The sequence below is a fragment of the Archocentrus centrarchus genome, chromosome 1 (assembly GCF_007364275.1).
Source record: "Archocentrus centrarchus isolate MPI-CPG fArcCen1 chromosome 1, fArcCen1, whole genome shotgun sequence".
Classification (NCBI taxonomy): Eukaryota; Metazoa; Chordata; class Actinopteri; order Cichliformes; family Cichlidae; genus Archocentrus; species Archocentrus centrarchus.
Window position 1 is genome coordinate 7,500,374 of NC_044346.1, and position 22,958 is coordinate 7,523,331.

Genomic DNA, 22,958 nt, shown 5'->3' on the forward strand with positions numbered 1-22,958 from the left:
CTTGAAAAAAAAAATGCCCACAAATTATGTGCATTTCATTTTATTTGAGGATTTCACCACATTTAGTTTTCAGTAAAGAACATATAACTACAACATTCAGGGAAAAGAAGATCACAATAATGCAAACTATCCATACAGCAATGTTTGGACTGGTACTGTGTGCACAATAATCAAAACATTTACATTTTTTTTTTTTACCTTAGCTGCTGCCACACAAATGTAAATGAAAAATGTTGATATCTGTCTGACATTTGAATTTTTGACCACTGTTGCACAAATTATGCTCGTCTACTGGTGACATTAGCTGCTGTGGCATTTTGCATTATACGATATACAATATCAGCCAGTAAAACAATTATCAGTAAACTTAACAGTAAAATAATTAAGAACAAGCCAGTAAATTTTAGCCCCCATTCACTAAATAACATAAATGCATATATAAATAATATTTTTTCAAATAAACAATCCATCACTGTTGAACATGACACCTTATTATTTTGTTCATTTTGTTGTCGCAGAAGAAAAATCCCAGAAGCATTTGCAGTGTTTCTCTATCCCTGGGTGTACAAGTATAATTAGAGTGACGGCCTTTACATTTCAGAATTATTATTTTGTATTTTGCATCTTTAAGTTCAGATAAAGCTGGAAATTTGGAATCTTGTTTCTGGTTATGTGGTGAGGAATGTGTGGTCAATAGAAATTTCCCATGCAATAAGGTAAAGTCAGTACAGTAAGCTACATACCCTTTGGATGATCTCACCAACAAACACAAACTAAATGCAACAGTTGTTTTTTTACTTTAACTTTATTTATTTATTTATTTTTGTAGAGGAAATTACACAAGTATAATTTTTCATTAGCAAAGGAATTACTTTTTAACAGCAGTAATATCTTACAGGTTACACAGCACATCTAAGTTTTGATAAATGACAGATAGTTTTGCGTAAATATATAAAAGAAAAGAAAATACATTCATTAAATGATCCTCAGAGTTGCTGAAGATAAATATTTGTGGGATGTTTTATTTCCCTGAGAGCTGACTGGCGTCATGAATCCTGCAAATGCTACGTCTTATTTTTGTCCTGCTAGTTAGGCCTACTGTCTGCTCTCAGCCCTCCTGTTTCACTGGCATATAGCCATCACCAGAGGGCTCCAGTGATCTGCCTGCTGACATCAGAGCGAACCCCTGCAGCATAGGACTTGGCTGAAGTTGCAAAGCTGGTCTCAGACCAGGCCCACATAAGTTCAAAGGCAGTTGTGGAAAAGAGAGCAAGGAGCATGGTAAAGCCCTGGGAGGATGAGGTGGAAAGAGGAAGTGTGTAGATTCAGTGGACTTATCAACGTCCTCCATGCTCTCATCCTGACTCATCTGCTCCTCTCCCCCACTGCAAACGCCTGAATCCAAGCTGGGAAGCTCTGGGCTGTCGGCCGGCGGCTTCCCGACTCGCTCGTAATCAGAACAAACCTGAATAAACTTGTCAGATTTACCTCCAAACAACTTCTGAAAACCTGCCTTTTGTTCATTCTCTCCCTCCTTCTCATCCTCACCCTCTGGATCCTCATCATAGCTGTCAGTCATGTTCATGCTATCTGCCTCCATGCTGTCTTCACTGACCTCTTCACAACTGGACATGCCTGAATCTAGACTCTGGAGCCTAAAGCGATCAATGTTGAGCTTCTCAGACTTCTCGTAGTCTGAAATCACCTGCACTGGCTCACTGTTGCTGCTGCCTTTGAGAAGCAACTTAACCATCTCATGTTCTTTCTCTCTCCCTTCATTGCTCTCCTGTTCTGTGCTTTTTCCTTCACCCTGAGTACCAACAGGGCCATAAGGCGTGTCAGTCGCACACGGCTTCAGATTCCCAGCACTGAGTGAGGAAATAGGAGGAGTGCAAAGCTCAGAGTAACTCGGGTTAGAGAAGCTGGAGTTGGTGGAGTCATAGCTGCCTTTGTTTATCACGATCTTCTCATCTGGCCTGCAGGCTGTGACGGCATCCACAGAGGAGGTTAATTCTACTGTGATCATTTCCACTGGTTTCAAGAAGGAGTGAAAGGATTCACTGGTGAAGTGCAGACTGAACCCACGCTGGAGGAGAGAAGTCACAGGTGACCGAGCAGGAGAAGGGATTAGAAAAGTGAAAAATACACACAATATTCAATGTGCACTTGAATATAAAACCAAACCTCCTGTGTTTGGGTTGTTCATACTAATACTGTATTTGAGTTGCTTGGATCATAAAGGTCATATGACTAATTTTGTCTGTCTGGTTACACCTCCTACAGAGTTCACATCTTTCCATAATGCTCTTTGCTTTTATGATATAAGCTGTGTTGGTTTATTTTTTACGCTGCATTAATATTATTTATACTTTTAGATAATGACAAACTCTCTGTAGCTCCTGTCTGGTTTATAGTGGGACTGTTTCAGACTTTCATAGCTCTGAGGCTGTGTGGTCAGCCTTGTTTCCAGCAGGCAACAGATTGCAGAGAAAATATCATGAAAGTTAAACATCTAAAGAAGACTCAATACTTGACTTACAGTAAGCTTAGAATGAATGTTAATGATGTCTTGTAAATTTAGTGCAAACATGTTCACCACAATATTACATAAATACTATGTTTACTGCCCTGAAGTGATTTTATAATAAGCAATAAAGAAGTATCTGCTGTCAATGGGCTTACCTGGACATCCTGCAGGAAGGATTTTCCTGGGTCTGGTATGGGCGGACCTGTGATTTTCTTCCCTATGTACACCCTAAAATAATAAAATGACATTATGGTGAACCAGAGCTGTCAGGAAAAGAAATGATAATAATATTTGTGTCTACGTACCAGGTGGTTTTGTTAGTGCTGAAGAGTACGACTGCCAGCAACACCACCACACCTACGATACTTATGGGCACAACAAACGTAATACCTGACAAACACAGGACGGCACAAATCAGATTAGCTCAGAAACAAGAAAACTGGGTTTCACAGTCGGGTCCACGAGAACCAGAGAGTTTTGTTTCTGTAAATCACAAAATGCAGTCGAGACGTGGCTGAAGTTCAGGCTTTCCGCTTTAATTCGAGGAATTAAGGATAAATACTGCATCAACTGCATGAAATTCAGAAATTTAGTTCTTATTAAATTTTTACTTATCTCCTCCGTTAAATAGTAATAATATTTATTATTATTAATGCTTCATTGCATATCCTTTGCAAATGACTGCCTGAAGTCTGAAACCCACTAAATGGCATTTCTTTTCCTTTGCTGCCGCCTCCTTCAGCTGTTGTCTATTTGTGGGTCTTTCTTCTGTTTTGTCTTCACTAAGAGAAAAGCGTGCTGGACTGCATTGAGGTCATGTGACTGATTTGGCCTTTTATGAACATTTCTTTACATACAGCACACAGCAACTCTTTAGTTGCTGTGTGCTGTATGTTTTGGGTCATTATTAAGCTGGACTGCTGTTCTGTCAAGCAGAAAGTATTGCTGTAGCTGCTTATTGATGACTGCTCATCAATTATATCAGCACACATATAGGCCAGTACCGTAAAGCTGCTAATTTGTTGAACTGACCACTCAAAGCTTTATTGTTACTATCTTTATGATAAGTCTCTTTTGGGTTTTAGCCTATTCAAGGACTCCTGAAGTTGTACTGGCACTTTTTATGGGCTGCATATTTTGTGTAACAAATTCAACACTTTGATCAAGTCCAGGAAACACATCAAAGCGTTTATCAGTCAATTGTCCAGTTACTTTTGAATCTAAAAGCTAAAAGCCAACATTTTAATTACCTTTTGATTGCTTCTATATAAAACTACTGTGGTTGTGAATGGAGGCAATAACATGAAAACAGTGTTACTGTCCAAAACCTTCTGGTCCTCACTGTACATCTGTGATTTCTATGCACATATCTGGAATTAGATTAAGAAATTAGATCCTCAGACCTACAGCAAGTAGTGCGCGCTGAGAGAGCAAATAAAAACATTTCACCTGCTCTAGACTTAAAACTTCATATGAGAGCACACCTACACAATAAAACAATAATCATACTCAGCATATTTGATCTATTTGGCAAAAATGTTTCCCTCCGGATGAGCTGGAGGAGGTGGCTGGGGAGAGGGAAGCCTGGGCTTCTCTGCTTAGGCTTCTGCCCCCGCGACCCGGCCCCGGATAAGCGGAAGAAAATGGATGGATGGATGGCAAAAATGTACCTGATGGTGGTTTTCTCTTTCCTACTGCTGACACCCATGATACAGTGGGGCTCCAGTCACTCCAGGCTCCCTCATGGCCCTCATCAGACTTCACTCGAACTCGTGCCTCGTACCTCTCGCCTCGTATCAGGGACTCTTCCTTCAGCTCTGCCTCGCACTCATGCTCACACTGAATGCCAGTGTTTTTCTGCACAGCAGGATCCTGACAGACAAGAAACCAGTGTGGGGTTGAGGATGAATCTAGCTTGGATTTCACACAACCACAGGGCAAGGATCGCTCACACACATTGTTTAAATGCGCACTTTCAAGATCTCTCTGCTCAGCTTCATGCTTAAAATCATTCACATCATGACACAAAATCAAAACTTACACTCCACGACTGATCCTGCTGTTTCCACTGCACTTCAGTTTTGTATGAGCTGATCATTGAATGCTTGGTGAGTTGGGACAACCAGGAAATAGTGGTGAAGTTGACTTCTGGTCTTCCTGGAGGATTCACCCTTACTGCAAGAACACGCACGCAAGCACACACATACACACACACACAAACACACACACAGTTTGTTTTAGGTCACCAAGGATACCTCCTATTTTAAGTCACAAAAAGGCAGCATTATAGATTTCACTCACTGTGACAATATGGCTTGTAGGAAGTGATTACAGGCTTCATATGGTTACAGCTCAGATTAAAGGACAACACATGGAAAGAACTAAACTGGAAAACAAAAATGTTTGAAAGGTATATTGTTATCAGAAAACACTGATTAAAAACAATCCAAAGATAATGAAGATCTAAAGTTTCTGGCAAATTCAAAATGTTTTGATTTAAGCTGAATGAATGTAAATGTGAAAATGATGAATTAGTGCATCTCAGTCAATGAACAGACATTTAATGTAAAGTTTAATTGAGAGAAGCATTAATTACTATTATTTTATTTTCTTTGGGAGAACATGACCAAAGTTTCAAATAAGGATGTCAGCACGTGTGCAGGTAAACCCTGTGAGGAAAAAGGTTTCATAATGCTCTAAGTGCTTGGCTTCAGACAGTTTTCTTCTCTGTGCTCTGGATGATGTCAAAGAGAGGAGGTATCCCTAATACGGTCATGTCAGCTTTACAGTGCACCTGTGAGCAGCCAATCAGATAACAAAGATGGCATAAAGGTATAAAAGCCTAACAATATAGGAGCTAAAGCAGCTTCTTTCAGACAGAGGACCTGAGCAGCTGCAGTGAGACTCAGTATAAGATGAAAAGGGAGTAGCTTAAACTGTAAATCATGCAAAACTACTCTGTAGCTCTGCTTTTCTTTTCTTGCTAAGAATGAGATTACTGATACCACTCCATGTCTGTGCAGAAGCTATAATAAACTTCAGCTTCATTAGAAATACACACATGGGCTCAACAACAGTTGTGTTTGTTCACACACTCACAGTGTGGTCAGATATAAAGATCAGGGAGCACGTCTTCAGGGCTGGTCTGGAGATGTCAACAGGCTCCAGATGACAGGAAGCACTGTAAGACCTGAGAATAATAATTTTAATTTAATTTGGCTGCAGATGATGTTATTAATGGAGGGTGTGATTTATGTATCGTGAGTATTTTTTGTCTAGGTTTGCGTTTTTGTGTCCTTACAAGAAGTCAGCTTGATATTTGACTTGTATTGTGCATGCGGCGTCTGTGTGATCAGTCACGTATGTGCTGTTCCACAAACATGTGATGTTTTTACTGTAGTCATTGTAGCAGGTGAGATCTGTGAGGAATAAAACAGGACAGGTGAAATGAAAAGGGAGCGGCTGCAGCCAACAACAGATCTTAAAATCAAATAGAGATTATAAGTCAAGTAAAAAAAGAAAAATAGACTAACTATCTGGAAGGCTGGGACACTCATCACTTCTGCAGACCAGCAGCAGAGGAAGCAGAATAAACAGGGAAAGGGATTTCTTATCTCTCTCCATTTATCCAGTAATCAGATTTCCTTCTTGGAGACCACTGGGATGGTTTGTTCCCAAAGCTCTGTGACTGGAAGATCTGAAGGATTATACTTGTTTCAGTGTTTGACTCACTGCGTCCTGATTCTTCTCATCCTGTACAGGTAAAATAAAATACCACGTTGCCAAGATACTGTATTTGAATTTAAAGTAGCATAAGAACAGAAAAAGATAATACTCTTCATCAACTAATCAATCAGCTATTAACTATTCCATCCCTTTTCTTCTACTTATCCACTCAAAGGTGAGAGGTGGGGTACACCCTGCCAGTCTGTCATAGGGCTAATAATTAACATGTCTAATGAAAATTAGATCATTTACATGCAGTGTTGCACATATTAATGTAAAGATTTTTATGGTTTTGAACTTGTTCTGACTGGAAATTGTGGGGTTGTCTTTCAGATATGCACCACTACCTCAGCATTGCCAATTAGCTGCTTACTTTGTGTGCAGCTTGATTTGATCTTTGCAGTGACATCAGATAAAGTAAATTAAGCAAAGCAACTGATACATAAATGACAACAGCACACCATTCTCTTATTTATAAAAAGAATCCCTGCACATTAAAGCTCAGCTGCTGACTGTTAGACATTAAGACTTCAGTCAGTGACTTACCTGCTGGTTGAGCTGCAAACGATCTGCTTCAAACTGCTGATTTGATTCTACCTGATATTTTGTCGAAGATCATCACATCAGGGGTTTTGGTTATGTATCAACTGCACCAAACCAAACAGATAAGACAAACACACAAACAGGTTGAACTCTGTAACGGTCACTGCCAGAAAATCTACCACAAATCTTGATGATCTCTCAGTCTGAATCCACACCGCTCTTCTGACGAGCATTTGGCCTTCTGAAAATTCTTCTTCACTTCTTGGTATAATTCACAAACACAGATAAAAAAGCAGATAACCCGTAAGATGCAGAGGAAATGGTGTCACACTACTTTAGAAGTAATTTAGAAGATCTTCATTTGGCCTGGAAAAAACCTATAAAAAAGCCATCCGTAAAGCTAGGGCATCTTTTTTTTTTTTTTTGCATTTTTGGCCACAGCAGCTTTTGTTAGCAGTGGAGAGAGACAGGAAATGGGAGAAAGATACAGGGGAAGACACGCAGGCAAATTGGCGACAGGCCGGGACGCAAACCCGCACCGCAACGCAGCATATGTATGTGGTCGCCGGCTTCACCACTAAGCCGCCCAAGCTAGTGCATCTTACTATTAATCATTAATTGAAAAATAAGAATAACCACAGGTTTCTTTTCAGCACTGTAGCCAGGCTGACAAAGAGTCAGAGCTCTGTTGAGCTGAGTATTCCTTTCACTTTAACTAGTAGTGACTTCATGGATTTCTTCACAAATAGAATTTTAGCCAAAAAAAAAATTATTCATAACCATCTCAAAGATTTATCTTCATGTTCGGCTGCTTTCAGCACTGCTGGTATTTGTTTAGACTCTCTCGCTCCAATGAATCTTTCTGGGTTAACTTCAATAGTTACTTCCTCCAAACCATCAAAGTGTTTATTAGACTCCATTCCTACCAGACTGCTCAAAGAACTCTTTCCATTTATTGATGCTTCAGTGTAAATATGATCAATCTGTCTTCATTAGTTGGCTATGTACCACAGACCTTCAAGGTGGCTGTAATTAAACCTCTACTTAAAAAGCCATCACTTGACCCAGCTGTCTTAGCTAATTATAGGCCAATCTCCAACCTTCCTTTTCTCTCAAATATTCTTGAAAAAGTAGTTGTAAAACAGCTAACTGATCATCTGCAGAGGAACAGTTTATTTGAACAGTTTCAGTCAGGTTTCAGAATTCATCACAGTACAGAAACAGCATTAGTGAAGGTTACAAATGATCTTCTTAGAGCCTCTGACAGTGGACTCATCTCTGTTCTTGTCCTGTTGGACCTCAGTGCAGCTTTGATACTGTTGACCATAACATTTTATTACAGAGATTAGAGCTTGCTATAGGTATTAAAGGTACTGCACTGCAGTGGTTTGAATCATATTTATCTCATAGACTCCAATTTGTTCATGTAAATGGGGAGTCTTCTTCACACACTAAGGTTAATTATGGAGTTCCACAGGGTTCTGTGCTAGGACCAATTCTATTTACATTATACATGCTTCCCTTAGGCAGTATTATTAGAAAAAATTGCACACATTTTCATTGCTATGCAGATGATACCCAGCTTTATCTATTCATGGAGCCAGATGACACACATCAATTAGTAACTGCAGGAATGTCTTAAAGATATTAAGGCCTGGATGACCTCTAATTTCCTGCTTCTAAATTCAGATAAAACTGAAATTCTTGTTCTCGGCCCCACAAATCTTAGAAACATGGTGTCAAACCAGATGCTTACTCTGGATGACATTACTTTGGCCTCCAGTAACACTGTGAGAAATCTTGGAGTCATTTTTGACCAGGATATGTCCTTCAATGCACATATTAAACAAATATGTAGGACCGCTTTTTTGCCTTTGTGCAATATTTCTAAAATTAGAAACATCCTGTCTCAGAGTGATGCTGAAAAGCTAATTCATGCATTTATTACTTCTAGGCTGGACTATTGTAATTCGTTATTATCAGGCTGTCCTAAAAGCTCCCTGAAAAGCCTTCAGCTGATCCAAAATGCTGCAGCTAGAGTACTGACAGGGACTAGAAAGAGAGAGCAAATTCTTCTCCTCACATACAAGGTCTTGAATAATCAGGCACCATCTTATCTCAAAGACCTCATAGTACCATATCACCCCAACAGAGCACTTCGCTCTCAGACTGCTGGCTTACTTGTGGTTCCTAGGATACTTAAGAGTAGAATGGGAGGCAGAGCCTTCAGCTTTCAGGCGCCTCTTCTGTGGAACCAGCTCCCAGCTTGGATTTGTGAGACAGTCACCCTCTCTATTTTCAAGATTAGGCTTAAACTTTCCTTTATGATTAAGCTTATAGTTAGGGCTGGATCAGGTGGCCCTAATCCCTCCCTTAGTTATGCTGCTATAGGCCTAGGCTGCTGGGGGGGTTCCCATGATGTACCGAGTGTTTCTTTTCATTCACCTCTTTTTACTCTGTTTATACACTACTCTGCATTTAATCATTAGTTATTATTAATCTCTGGTTCTCTTCCACAGCATGTCTTTTGTCCTGTCTCTTTGAATTGAATTGAATGTTTCAAGTGAAGTATGTTAGCTTTAGGTTCCTTTAATCGGTTCCTTCAACTGATAAATAAGCCTGTATTTAATATTACTCATTGTGCACCTCTCTGTATAACTATAAGCCAATACTTTTTGCGTTTCTGTCTTCATGTCTTCATTCATTATTCCTCTTCATTCACTTTAGTGCGACCTGTCATTTCCCCAGTCTGTTATTTTTCACCGCGCACAGGAACACACAAACAGAAACACATTTTCTGCTTTTTATAAATACTTGCAGTTCCTGCCATTGCATGTGGGCCATACTGACATTTTAACTTTGTGCAAAACAGGATGAAAGAGAAAATGTGTTTGTGGTAATTTTTGGTTTTGCAGCTACCTGCGAGCTGACCCACAAACACCCACAGCCTCATCTAAAACCTTCATGCAAAACTGCACACACGGAGAGCAGTAACTGCAATATATCTGCAATAAATCTGTAAAGACTTTTTAAGCATTTTATCTTTGAAGCAGCACATTTATTAACGCAAGCTTTTCTTTTTATAGTAATCAACACAAACACAACACTCGCAGTCCTGAGTACTTTGCAGCACAGAGGTACTTTACATGTTTGGATTCTCACTCATCACATAAGATATTCTAACTTCATACAGCCAGAGTCACAAAGACGCTCTTCAGCTAAATTCTTCTATTTCACAAGAAAAACAGTCGATGTCTCTGAGCACTCAAATGTTCCATTATTTTGACATTTTCACTTCCTGCTAAAAGTCTTTTTTAAAATTACCATTATTACCATGCTATGCTAAATTCTCACTTGATACAAAGGTGAGAAGGGGGAAATTATTGATTACTTACTAGATCCTCTTAAAATGCGCTTTTAGATTCAGTTGTGTGCTTGCAGCTCATCAAAAGGTTCAACAGCAGGCAGCTCTTTATGGTGTCTGTTACAGGGGATCCACCTGCATTAAAGTATCACTTCCTTCCTGATGAACTGTTATAAATACCAACGTTTAATAGAAAAGAACTGAAGAGATCTGAAATTGGTGCTCAATGTGGTATTTAGGTTTCTCCAAAGGCCTGATGCTCCTCAGTGAGAGTAATCTATGGAATCTGACTTTTTACTGCAGTTAGCAGTAGTTTGTGTGATGTGGATGTTTTGGTTTATTCATAGCTAACTGAGAACCAGCTGGTCTATTTTAGTGTGTCATTGGCCATTTTCCCTGTATTAAAATCATCTGAATTTAATGTGTTCTCAGTCCCATAGTTTTGCTTTTGTCTCTCTGTACTTGTCTTCAGTTATGTTCAGCTCTAGAAAAATGTTTATAATTACTGCCCCATTAACCCCTCCTGCTGTTTGCTGTGTGTGGTTCCTGCATGTCTTTTCTTTCACCAATATGATTTGTCCATTTAAGCTCATGACCTGTAAAGTACCCAGAAATGACTTGAAAAAGAAATGCAGGAAAAGCATAATGAAAACAAATTACATTAACTCAGCAGTGTTGCAGTAAATTATGATGATGAACCTTGCCTTACTTTTTCTTTTCCTCATCTCAACAATCTCACAGGTTGTCTTCATGAACTTCCCCTAACTCAGTAAAAGAACAAAGTGAAGAACATGACACTCTCTTATCTCTTTCTTTCTGCCTCACTGAGACACAAGGAAGGAAAAAAAACCCACAAACTGCACACAGATACACACTAGTAACACAAACCACATCCTCACCCCTTTCTTTTCACAGAAAGCTACGCTTGTTTCCACTAAGAAAAAAAACCCTCATTAATTTCCCAGGAAGTCTGTTCTTTCTTTCTCACATTTTCTTTCATCACATTAGTGGGGCAGGGGCTTCTACAAAAGTTAGTAAATGATTTAACCTCAGCCCTTCAGCTAACTCTTCTTCAATGATGCAAGATGCTGATGCAAGTGAAGGAGGCTATCATTAAGGTGAAAAGGCAAAATTAACCTATCAGAGAGACAGCAAAAAGTGTAGCTGTGGCCAAATCAACTATCTGATTCTTAACAGGAAGGACTAAAGTGGTCAGTTAGGCAACGCCAAAAGATCTGAAAGACTGCAGCAGATAACTGAAGTGCATGATGACAGAATTAGTTCCACATTTAGGAAAATGACTAACCAGGTATCACTGTCAAAGTCTACAATCATGACGTTTATAACGCCTTCACAGAGTTTACAACAAGGTGCAAACCACTAGTTACACTCAAGAACAAGAAGGCCAGATCAGATTTTGGCATCAAACAACAAATAATACTTTGACCTTGAGCGTAGCTTGAAGGTGACCACTGTGTGCTTGTTTGAAAAGGATGGATGAAGGACAGATAGTGAATGAGGAAGTGCAGTGGATTGGTAAGGAGGAAGTGAGAGCAGCTATGAAGAAGAAAGAGGAAGAGTGAAAGGCAGGTGGTTCAGATGACATACCTGTGGAAGTATGGCGAGGAAAGAGGGCAGTGGACTTTTTGACCCGAGTGTTTAACTCAGTCTTGGAGAGTGAGAGGATGCTTAAGGAATGGAGAAGAAGTGTACTGGTACTAATTTTCAAGAACAAGGGTGATGTGCAGAGCTGCAGTAACTACAGAGGGATAAAGCTGATGAGCCATAAAGATAGGAGACAGAGCTGGAGGTGGTATAGTTGACGATGCTAAGGTGTTCACTGGTAGTGACAGGGATGGAAAAGATTAGAAATAAGGGACTCCTCAGGTTGAGTGTTTCAAAGGCAAAGTTAGAAAGGCAAGACTGACATGGATGACAGAGGAGGGATAGTGGATATACTGGAGAAAGGATGTTGAAGATGGAGCTGCCAGAGAGAAGAAAAATAGAAAGGCCACAGAGGAGCTTCATGGATGTACTGGAGGAGGACATGCAGAAAGTTGGTGTGACAGAAGAAGATGCTACAAATGGGGTGAGATGGAGGCAGACGATCAACTGTGGTGACCCTTAAAAGTGAGAAGCCGAAAGAAGAAAAAGAAGACTCTAGGAGAAACCAAGGAGAAGTTGCTTTTCAGTTACTGAAAACAAATATCAAGGCAGAGGTGTTAGATTCAATTCATTATCACTGTGCGCACAAAGCACACAACAAAATGATTGCTCCAGATCACTCATGCAGAGACAAGCATCCGCAGTCATGCAGCCAGAGACCGGCACTGTGGTTTAATTGCCCACGAACACAACATGGTGGAAGGACAGGGGCTCGAACCGGCAACCCTCTGGCTGCAAGGTGAACGCCTACCCACTGTGCCACTGCCACCGACCCACAAGCAAGCAGCCACTGCAGGTGTCTGCAGTAAAGGCTTTACAGAGCTGGGTGAAACACAGTCGTATGGACCTGACTGTATCACAAGACACACGAATGAAAATGCATGCTCTGCTATAAAATACGGCATCACGATCATAATAAATAAATAAAACTGTGTTAAGAACCTGTTAGTTTCTCTCCCTGCTATATTTTTTTCTCTCCTTTTTTTTTTTCTTTTTCTGTTTTTGTTTGAGCACATCTTCTGTTGCTTATATTATAAAATAATGAAGCATTGCATAAGCCAAAGATGGTTGTATTTTTGATATTCTGTCTGCTTCTCAATAAAAATATTTGAAATAAGAACCTACCAGTCAAAAGTTGTCCAGGGTTTCATCAGTTCCATATCTGTGGAGTTATTCAGACAGGACCCTAAACATTTATTTGCCCTTTTTACCGTTTGACTGTATCTAGCGTTATGTATGTGGAGTGTTTTGACGAAAGAAAAAAAAAAAAGTTGTGGTACTGTGGTTTCGCTGATGATAGTAACATGGTGACATACTAAGTGTGACATATTTTTACATTTCATGGGAAGAAATGTGAAATGACTGCCGCTATTTCTATGCAATGTTTCAATTCCCTTTGTACTGTTTATCATGTTAAATGTCAGCCACCAACCGCAGGCACAGCGGAAACTGAGTTTCAATTTATTTGTTGAATTGAGACTTTTTAAGGTTTTGAAAATGTTTCAGTGTTACTACGACTGTGAAAGAAGTGATGAGAAAGTAGTGTGCTTAAACACCTTCAAACCAGACACACAAACCTCAGTTTCATGCCTTTATTTTGTTTCGCTTACCAAACTTAAATGGTGGTTTCTGCTCTTTTTTTCTGGCCAGTTTAAATGAGTGCTTGAGATATATGCTTTCTTACTGAGAGTTTGATGAAAAGATTGATTTATCCTCTGCCTATAGTATAGGGTTTAGTTACATTACTAATTAGATTACATACTCATTTCCAACAGTATCTATATTGATAACAAACAGACTGATTGAAAAACAACTTCACGCAAAACCATTTGAGGCAGAAAGACACACAGCCCCTCCTCTCACTAATGACTGGCGTTCACACTAAACCACACTTGGGGGAATTTTGAGATGTAAACAAAGCTCCTGTTGCAACAAAACTGAAGTACTGCACAACTGTCACTAAGGTTCACACGGCCTGCAAATTCGTTTTCAGCTGCTTAATTATTAGCAATTCCTAGTACCATTCTTGGTCCAAAGCCTGGATAATTGGGAGGGTTGCATCAGGAAGCGCATCCAGCATAAAATCTTTGTCAAATCAAACAGACAGATCCATTCGCTGAGGCAACCCCTGTGGAAACAAGGCAGGAGACGAACGTGCCTGGTCATCTGTGCTAATAATAAAACCATAAGGTTAGTGTGGGAGCTTGGTGGCAAATGCAGTCCTGTCCATCTGTAATGTGACTAAACTGTTAATTTATCAGGTCTAAAGATTTCTGTGTCTCTTGAAGTCCCAGATTGAAGCTGAGAAAAGTCTAGCATCAACTAGAAACAGTGGCAGTTTATGTCACCAACACCACCTGATCAGCGCTGAAAATAAGCCACCGAAAAAACAGCATGACATCAGACAACCGAGAAATATGTGGGGTTTTTGCAGTTTTTTTTTTGATAGTGTTCACTCACACATCCAAATCTTTGAATCATCCACAGGTGCATCAAACCAAGCACGTAGGCATGCAGACTGCTTCTACAAACGTGTGAAAGAATGGGTCGCTCTCAGGAGCTCAGTTCCAATTCCAGGTACCGTGATGGGATAAAACCTGTGCAACAAGTCCAGTCATGAAATTTCCTCACTAGCAAATATTCCACAGTCAACTGTTAGTGCTATTATAACAAAGTGGAAACCATTGGGAACAAAGTGTTAGGCCTTGTAAAATCACCGAGTGGTGGCAGCGGATGGTGAGGAGCACAGTGCCCAGAGGTCACCAACTTTCTGCAGAGTCAGTCACTACAGACCTCTAAACTTCATGTGTCCTTCAGATTAGCTCAAGAATGGAATGGGTTTCCAAGGCCAAGCAGTTGCATCCAAGCCTGACATCAAGTGCAATGGAATGACGAATCACGTCTCCATCTGGCAATCTGATGGACGAGTCTGGGTTTGGCAATTGCCACGAGAACGGCACTCGTCTGACTGCATTGTTTTAAAAATTGCTAAAAAAACAAAAACAAATTAATTTTCCAGATTAATGACGACCAGCTTTTCCCATTGTCTCTGGTACAGTACCCAAGCCCTTCCTGAGAGGCATCACAGTGCAACACAAAGACATGTTCAAAGTTGTGGGTTTTTCAATGCCTCTTTAATATTGCCTTCAACTAGGGGAGAGTGGGGTCACGTTTTGTTTCAAGCATGTCACGAATACTCAAAGCTGGGCTGACTGGCTTGACCACAGCCTTCACTATGTTCTTTACTCAAACCTCTGTTGTGAGATGCATCAGGTTTGTGTATGAGAGTGTGCCCTTCCAGTCCCCCTCCCCAGTCTGACCACAGATCTTTAACTCCCTCCTTCTGGAAGCCCGTTTGGTGCTGTTGGCAACACATTTTGTAAAGCTGTCAGCTGACTTGGTGATGTTTTGTCCACTCTTTCACTCAGCATGCTAATATCATCCTGCAGTGCTTCAGTGTTTCTCTGGTGATGGATCTTTCAGCTAAACTCATTTCTTCCATTGTTTCCTGACTGACTTGTGCCATGCTTATTGTATTTCTTTTCACTGCACTCTTTGCACTGATCACTATTGTTGGGCTCACAGGATTTTTTTTTTTTTTTTTTTTTTTTTAACATTGTCAAAACAATGCCTTATTAATTTGATTAAAAACTTGTCTTGTTGTGGCATTCTTGGGATTTTGGCTTCAACACGCACCCCTTTGAGCTGGTCGAGGAGCTGACAGACACAGTCCCTGTCAGCTCCTCTGGGTCCAGGCTGCATATTTCCTGAGCTAACATGACTCATTTTATCCCACTCTCCTGTAATAATGCAATAATATCTTTCTGTACATAGTATTAAGTCATAGTTTTATCCTGAGCTACAATATTCTAGCAATATAAAAGATTGACTCCCAGTCTTGATAAACACATGTGTATCAAAGCCTTTATAATCATCTCAGATTGATGGCTGCTGGGAGGAGAAAGTCAGTGTGGATCCAGAAATGAGAGGCAAGTTTTATTTATTTATTTAGCATGAATACTTACTGAGAAGCTTTCAGATGGCTGAGGAGTGCTGGTCTGGGCTCTTTTTTGGATATAAAGGTAATGTCTTCTGTTAGGAATGGTTGGGTACTAAATGTGGATAAATGTGTGTGACCTCTAGAGAAATCTGAGATTTGAGAATAAGTGCAGGATTTATACAGGACAGGGCTGCTTTATTGCAAACTATTCCACCATAGAAACCTTAAATGCTCAAATGTCTTTTTTCCCAGCAGGCTGTGCGGCTGCAGAAGGGCTGGAGAAGGTCCTTAACCCATCAGCAGGACCGGTATCTGCAGGATGTCAGAGCAGGCCACTGGTGTGAATGTCTCTGACCAAACAATCAGAAACAGGCTTCTTGTGGGTGGCCTGAGGGCTCAACATCCTCTAATGGGCCTTGTGCTCACTGCCCGGCTCCGTGGAGCCAGATTGGCATTTGCCACAGAATACCAGAATTGGCAGATTAACCACAGGCTCTCTGTGCCTTTCATTGATGAGAGCAGGTTCACTCTGAGCACATGTGACAGATGTGAAAAGGCCTGGAGAAGCCGTGGAGAATGTTATGCCCGCCTGTAACGTCATTCAGCATGATCAGTACAGCGGCGGGTTGCTGATGATCTGGGGAGATGTATCCATGGAGGGACCTCTACTGGCTAGGGTGACTGCCATTAGGTATCGGGATGAAATCCGTGGACCCACTGTCAGACCCTACGCTGGTGCAGTGGCTCACGGGTTCCTGGTGCACGTCGATGCCCGGCCTCTTGTGGTGAAAGTATGCAGGCAGTTCCTGAAGGATGAAGGAATTTATACCATTGACTGGAGAAGCTGAAAAACCTCTCTGTGTGTGTGTCTGTGTGTGTGTGCTATGTTTTCTGTAGAAATAAAAACAAACTTTGCTGTGTGTATTAACCAAAACAAAGTGCATTCTTGTATGTGTCTTGTATGGAGATTCTCAGTGTCCACTCCACTGCAGTGAGTTTAAGGGTTTCAAGTCGACACTTAAGTGCAAATAGATCCAAGTATTATCCTTAATTAGAAGAAATTAAGAAAAACAAAACAAAACCCAAACAAACAAAATCACAACAAAATGAATAGAATTCAGATTTTTCTCATTTCTTTTATTGAGAATTTCACACTTTTGGAAAATAGAATATTTTTCATGTCATCACATCATTTAAAGCAGCTTCTTCAATTCAGTAAATAACTGCCTTCAAATGACTGCCATACTAGTGTAAATGAAATTCAAATGCGTGTATTATAGCAAAACAAACAGTTTTGTTGTTTTTAATAAACAGAAAAAAACAATTCACAACATCAGGATCAGCAACACTGCAGTCGTCTCTGGAGCTTGAAAAAGGCGACTGGACTTCTTTTTGTTTCTTGAAGAGGTGGAGGTGGTTATGATCCTCTATTGATCATGTGCGTGAACACATGTGCCCAGGTGTGAAGGGGGCGTGGGTCATATTTAATCAGTGGTTTCAGTTGAAACCAATTTAGGACTCCGCTCCATTGTTTCCTGTGGCCTATTGAGGTCACTGGAACAAAGGTGTGAATGGGGGTTGAGACGTCTGGGAAGGGAGCTCAGGACAGCACTGTAAGCGGGGGAAAGTTGGTGACGTAATCCACCTTCTCTGTTCAATGATGGTTGTTCACAGTGGACATAGATGGCTTCTTTCACTCCTCTTTCAAACCATCTGTTTTCCCTGTCCAAAATGTGAACATTGGCATCCTCAAAAGAGTGCCCTTTTTCCTTCAGATGCAGATGTACTGCTGAATCTTGTCCTGTCGAGGTGGCTCTTCTATGTTGTGCCATTCGTTTGTGAAGAGGCTGTTTGGTTTCACCAATGTAGAGGTCCGAGCACTCTTCACTGCACTGAACAGCATACACTACATCGCTGATCTTGTGTTTGGCGGGTTTGTCCTTGGGATGAACCAGTTTTTGTCTTAGGGTGTGACTTGGTTTGAAGTATACTGAGATGTCATGCTTGGAGAAAATTCTTCTGAGTTTCTCTGACAAGCCTGACACATATGGGATGACAATGTTGTTCCTCTTGTCCTTCCTATTCTCTGTAGTTTGTGTTTGGCCTTCATTCCTGTGCATCTTAGCTGATTTGATGAAGGCCCAGTTGGGGTAACCGCATGTTTTGAGGGCTTTCTCAATGTGTGTGTGTTCTTTATGCTTCCCTTCTGCCTTAGAGGGAACACTTTCCGCACGGTGTTGTAGGGTCCTGATCACCCCAAGTTTGTGTTCCAGAGGGTGGTGGGAGTCAAAGAGGAGATATTGGTCTGTGTGTGTGGGCTTCCGGTAAACTTCAATGTTGAGGCTTCCATCTTCCTCGATAAGCACCGCACAGTCCAGGAATGGTAACTTGTTATCTCTGGTGTCCTCCTTGGTAAAACGTATGTATTTATCCACTGAGTTAATGTGACGAGTGAAGGCTTCTACTTCTTGGGTTTTGATTTTGACCCAGGTGTCATCTACATATCTGTACCAGTGGCTAGGTGCCATCCCTTTGAAAGAACCAAGAGCTTTACTTTCCACTTCCTCCATGTAAAGGTTGGCTACAATGGGAGACACTGGGGAGCCCATGGCACATCCATGCTTCTGTCTGTAGAATCCATCATTTATTTAAAATATGTTGTGGTAAGGCAGAGATCTAAAAGTGCACAAATCTGATCTGGGGTGAAGCTGGTTCTGTTCAGTAAGGAATCGTCTTCCTGTAGTCGTCTTCTGACGGTCTCCACTGCCTCAGTTGTGGGTATGCAAGTGAAAAGTGAAACCACATCAAAGGACACCATGGTTTCATCTGGATCCAGTACAAGATTCTGGACCTTGTTAGTAAAATCTGTAGAGTTTTCAATGTGGTGGGGTGTGATGCCAACAAGCGGTGATAAGATGGTGGCGAGGTGTTTGGAAATGTTGTAGGTGACTGAGTTTATACTGCTGATAATGGGTCGAAGTGGGACTCCTTCTTTGTGGATCTTTGGGAGTCCATAAATGCATGGAGTGGCTTCTCCAGGGTACAGGCGGTAGTAAGTGGGGCGGTCAATGGCTTTTTCCTTTTCAAGTTGTTGCAGGCAGCAAACAACTTTTTTCTTGTAGTTGCTTGTGGGATCACGTCTCAAGACCTCATAAGTATTGTTGTCACTGAGGAGTGTAGTAATTTTGTTGTGGTAATCCGATAAATTCAGCACAACCGTGCACCTCCCCTTGTCGGCTGGCAGTATGGTGATGTTTTGATCCTTGCTTAGGGCTGTGATGGCCTTCTTCTCCTGAATGGTGAGGTTGGATGGAGGAAGTCTTGCACTGGAGAGAGTGGCTGAAACTTTCATCCTGATCTGTTCTGCTTCAGGATGAGAAAGTTTGTTATTTCTTATAGCGGTTTCTGTTGCTGTGATGAGGTCTACTATAGGAAGCTGTTGTGGGGCTATGGCAAAGTTGAGTCCTTTGGCTAGCACATTTTCTTCTGGTTTGGTGAGGACCCTGTCTGATAGGTTCTTCACCCACTTTCCTTGGTTTCCATTGCTTATCGTGTCGTCCTGTTTGTTAACAGATGAATGGTATGCCTTGGTTTGCAGAGTTTGAAATTTACGTAGTTGTCTTTCCTTGCCTTTGATGTGTTGTGCGAGCTGGGCTTTGTCCACAAATGTAAAAACTTCTTCTGCGATGGTGTGAGGTAAGAGTGATGAGAGTTTCTGCTGAGTCTGGTGGATTTTGTTCTGGAGTGCATCTATGGTGAAATGGACCTGTCTTATCCTTTCACTCAAAAGGTGGTTTACGTCACTTTCAATGCTACAATTTACTACACTAACATACAGCGTAGACGCACACACACCAACATACAGCGCACACACACGCCAACATACAGAGCATACGCACACATACACACACACACACCCACCAACATACAGCGCATATACACACACATCTTTAGTGAGCACACAACAGCCCATTAGTTAGGTTAAACATGAGCACACTCAGATTTGTCTCATGGAATGTACACGGAGCTGGTTCGAGGGAAAAAAGACTAAAAATTTTTAATCAGTTAAAAGACTTAAAAGCAGATGTTGTTCTTTTACAGGAGACACACATGTCCAAAACATCTGTGCACACTCTTTCCTCTCCACAGTTCCCTCACACTTACTCAGCCTGCTACAACTCCAAACAAAGAGGTGTAGCTATACTGATTAACAGGAAGATAAATTTTACCATTAGCAACACTACAATAGACCCTGAAGGTAGATTTATAATACTTAATTTATCTATTCAGAATACAGATTTATGTATTGCTAGCATATATGGACCAAATGTTGATGACCCCTCCTTCTTTCATACTTTCTTCACCTCACTATCTGATCACTCTGACACTACACTAGTAATAGGAGGAGACTTCAACCTGGTACTTAATGCAGATATTGACAGGCTCAGTACAGCAGTGAATCAGAGGAACTGGCAGTCTGCAGACATTCTTAAACAGTACATGAAGGATTTTGGTCTTTGTGATGCTTGGCGTTCACATCACCCCACTCTGAGGGATTATAGTTTTTTCTCACCAGTATATCACTCTCACTCCCACATAGACTATTTTCTAGTTAGCAGCTCCATGATGATGGACATTACAGACACTCAGATTCATCCTATCACGATCAGTGATCATGCACCGGTGTCTCTCTGACACAGAAAAAAGTTACACCACCAACCAGGAACTGGAGATTTAATACATCATTACTTAAAGAACAAGATTTCATTAATTATTTCAAAAAGGAGTGGTCAGCATATTTAGAAAATAATGATCTTCCGGAAATATCACCATGTGTTCTTTGGGAAGCAGGAAAGGCAGTAATGCGGGGCAAAATAATATCTTACTGCTCGCATATGAAAAATAAAGAAAAAACACTTGTGTTAGAATTAAAACAGAAAATTAAATCGTTAGAAACTGCCTATGCTGCTTCACCACAAGAACATATAATTAACAACCTGAGGAAACTGAAACTGGAGTTAAATGAAATAACTGATAAAAGGACACAATTTATGTTGCAGAGGCTGCGTTTGGAAAACTTCGAGCATGGAAACAAATCTGGAAAATTCCTGGCCAACCAATTAAAACTAAATAAAGAAAAAACAGCTATTTATTCTATTAAAGATTCAACTGGTAACATTACTCATGACCCACAACAAATAAATAACTCTTTTAAATACTTTTATGAAGCTTTATACTCACCACAGATTAACCCATCTGATACTGAAATGGAAGAATTTCTTAACAATATAAATCTACCAAAACTAGATGACGATCAAGCTGCAGCTCTGGATTTACCTCTTTCATTATCTGAACTTAGTGAAGCAGTACAGCACCTCCCAAATAATAAAGCCCCAGGTCCAGATGGTTTTCCAGCTGAGTTTTATAAAGAATTTTGGTCAGAGCTAGCTCTCATTTTTTTCAGAATGGTAACTCAGATTCAGAGTGATCACATCTTATCTCCAACCCTAAACTCTGCTAACATTAGCCTGCTTCTTAAACCAGGCAAAGACCCCACACTCCCATCCAGCTACAGGCCAATCTCTCTCATTAATGTAGATCTTAAAATAATTTGCAAAGCCCTTGCCAAAAGATTAGAAAGTATTACTCCATTTATTGTACATCCAGATCAAACAGGTTTTATCAAGGGTCGGCACTCAGCCAATAATACACGTCGACTGATAAATATAATAGACTATTGTTCTATTAACAAATTAGAGACGACAGTCGTGTCGTTAGATGCAGAAAAGGCATTTGATCGGGTAAATTGGAAATTCTTACTAGCAGTTCTACAAAAATTTGGATTCGGTTCATCCTTTATAAACTGGATCAGAACACTACACAGCTCCCCAAATGCGCGTGTTAGGACAAATGATCTCATTTCCCAAAGCTTCAGTCTGCAGAGGGGCACTAGGCAGGGCTGCCCACTCTCTCCCTCTCTTTTTGTAATTTTCATTGAGCCACTAGCAGCAGCAATCCGTCAAAATGCAAATATTAAAGGGATTCAAACTGAAAATATGAACCATAAAATTAGCCTTTATGCTGATGATGTATTACTTTTCCTTGGGAATTCACAAGCTTCTCTCTTGAAGACTATCACACTGATAGATAAGTTCTCATCTATATCCGATTACTCTATCAATTGGAGTAAATCAACAGTTTTGCCTCTGAATTGTAATTTCCATAGAACCTCTAGGGCCCCACTAAAGTCAGGAAATATTAGATATTTAGGCATAAATTTTTCCGCCAGGCTCTCAGACTTGGTAAGGTTAAATCATAACCCCTTATTAAAAACAATAGAGGATGATCTCACACGTTGGAATAGTTTACCTATATCACTCATGGGGAGAGTTGCTGCCATTAAAATGATGGTCTTACCAAAAATTAATTATCTATTTTCACTGATCCCTAATAAACCTTCTATTCCTTGGTTCAAGTCACTAGATTCCATCCATCCATCCATCCATCCATTTTCTTCCGCTTATCCGGGGCCGGGTCGCGGGGGCAGAAGCCTAAGCAGAGAAGCCCAAGCTTCCCTCTCCCCAGCCACCTCCTCCAGCTCACTAGATTCAAACATCTCAAAATTTTTATGGAAAAACAAACCATCAAGAATAAGCTTAAAAACTTTACAAAAGCCAAAACAAAGTGGAGGTCTGGAATTACCAAACTTTTATTACTATTTCTTAAGCAATAGGTTGCAGTATATCTCAAAGTGGATCAAATCCAATTCATTAGACAACCCATGGCTGGATCTAGAACAGGAGTTTTGTGGAAAAATAAAAATCTCGAATCTACCTTTCATTAGCCCTAGTATTAAACATCATAACTGCTATAAAAGCCTTAGTATAAATACTTCACTGACAGCTTGGTGGGAATTTTTGAAAATAACTAAATCTTCACTTATCCCCTGTAAACTAACACCCATTTGGAACAATCCAGATATTTGTCAGAAAAAGAAAATGCTGAATTTTCCGTTATGGCGTGATAAGAGTGTAAATAATTTAGAACATATTATCCAAGATGGAAACCTTATTACATTTCAAGAACTTATGTCAAAATATAGAATTGGCAACGGTAGATTTCTGGAATATCAA

At 40.5% G+C, this 22,958-nt stretch overlaps 1 protein-coding gene across 3 annotated transcripts; it reads right to left on the reverse strand.

Annotated features, from left to right (window-relative positions):
* Positions 1–141: 141 nt before the first annotated feature.
* LOC115786601 (uncharacterized) lies at positions 142–13,029 on the reverse strand. 3 transcript variants are annotated; one of them, XM_030738837.1, is made up of 11 exons: positions 12,951–13,029; positions 6,800–6,900; positions 6,061–6,280; positions 5,829–5,946; positions 5,627–5,717; positions 4,829–4,913; positions 4,569–4,702; positions 4,198–4,399; positions 2,833–2,917; positions 2,683–2,755; positions 142–2,086 (listed from the first exon to the last, which is right to left on the reverse strand). In XM_030738837.1, the coding sequence occupies exons 3-11, from the start codon at positions 6,149–6,151 to the stop codon at positions 1,109–1,111; spliced, it is 1,857 nt and encodes a 618-aa protein (XP_030594697.1). In that variant the 5' UTR covers positions 6,152–6,280; positions 6,800–6,900; positions 12,951–13,029; the 3' UTR covers positions 142–1,108. The 3 variants fall into 3 exon arrangements, with proteins under 3 accessions (XP_030594697.1, XP_030594708.1, XP_030594689.1); XM_030738848.1 differs by lacking the exon at positions 12,951–13,029 and adding an exon at positions 10,870–10,916; XM_030738829.1 differs by lacking the exon at positions 12,951–13,029 and adding an exon at positions 10,192–10,291.
* Positions 13,030–22,958: the final 9,929 nt, after the last annotated feature.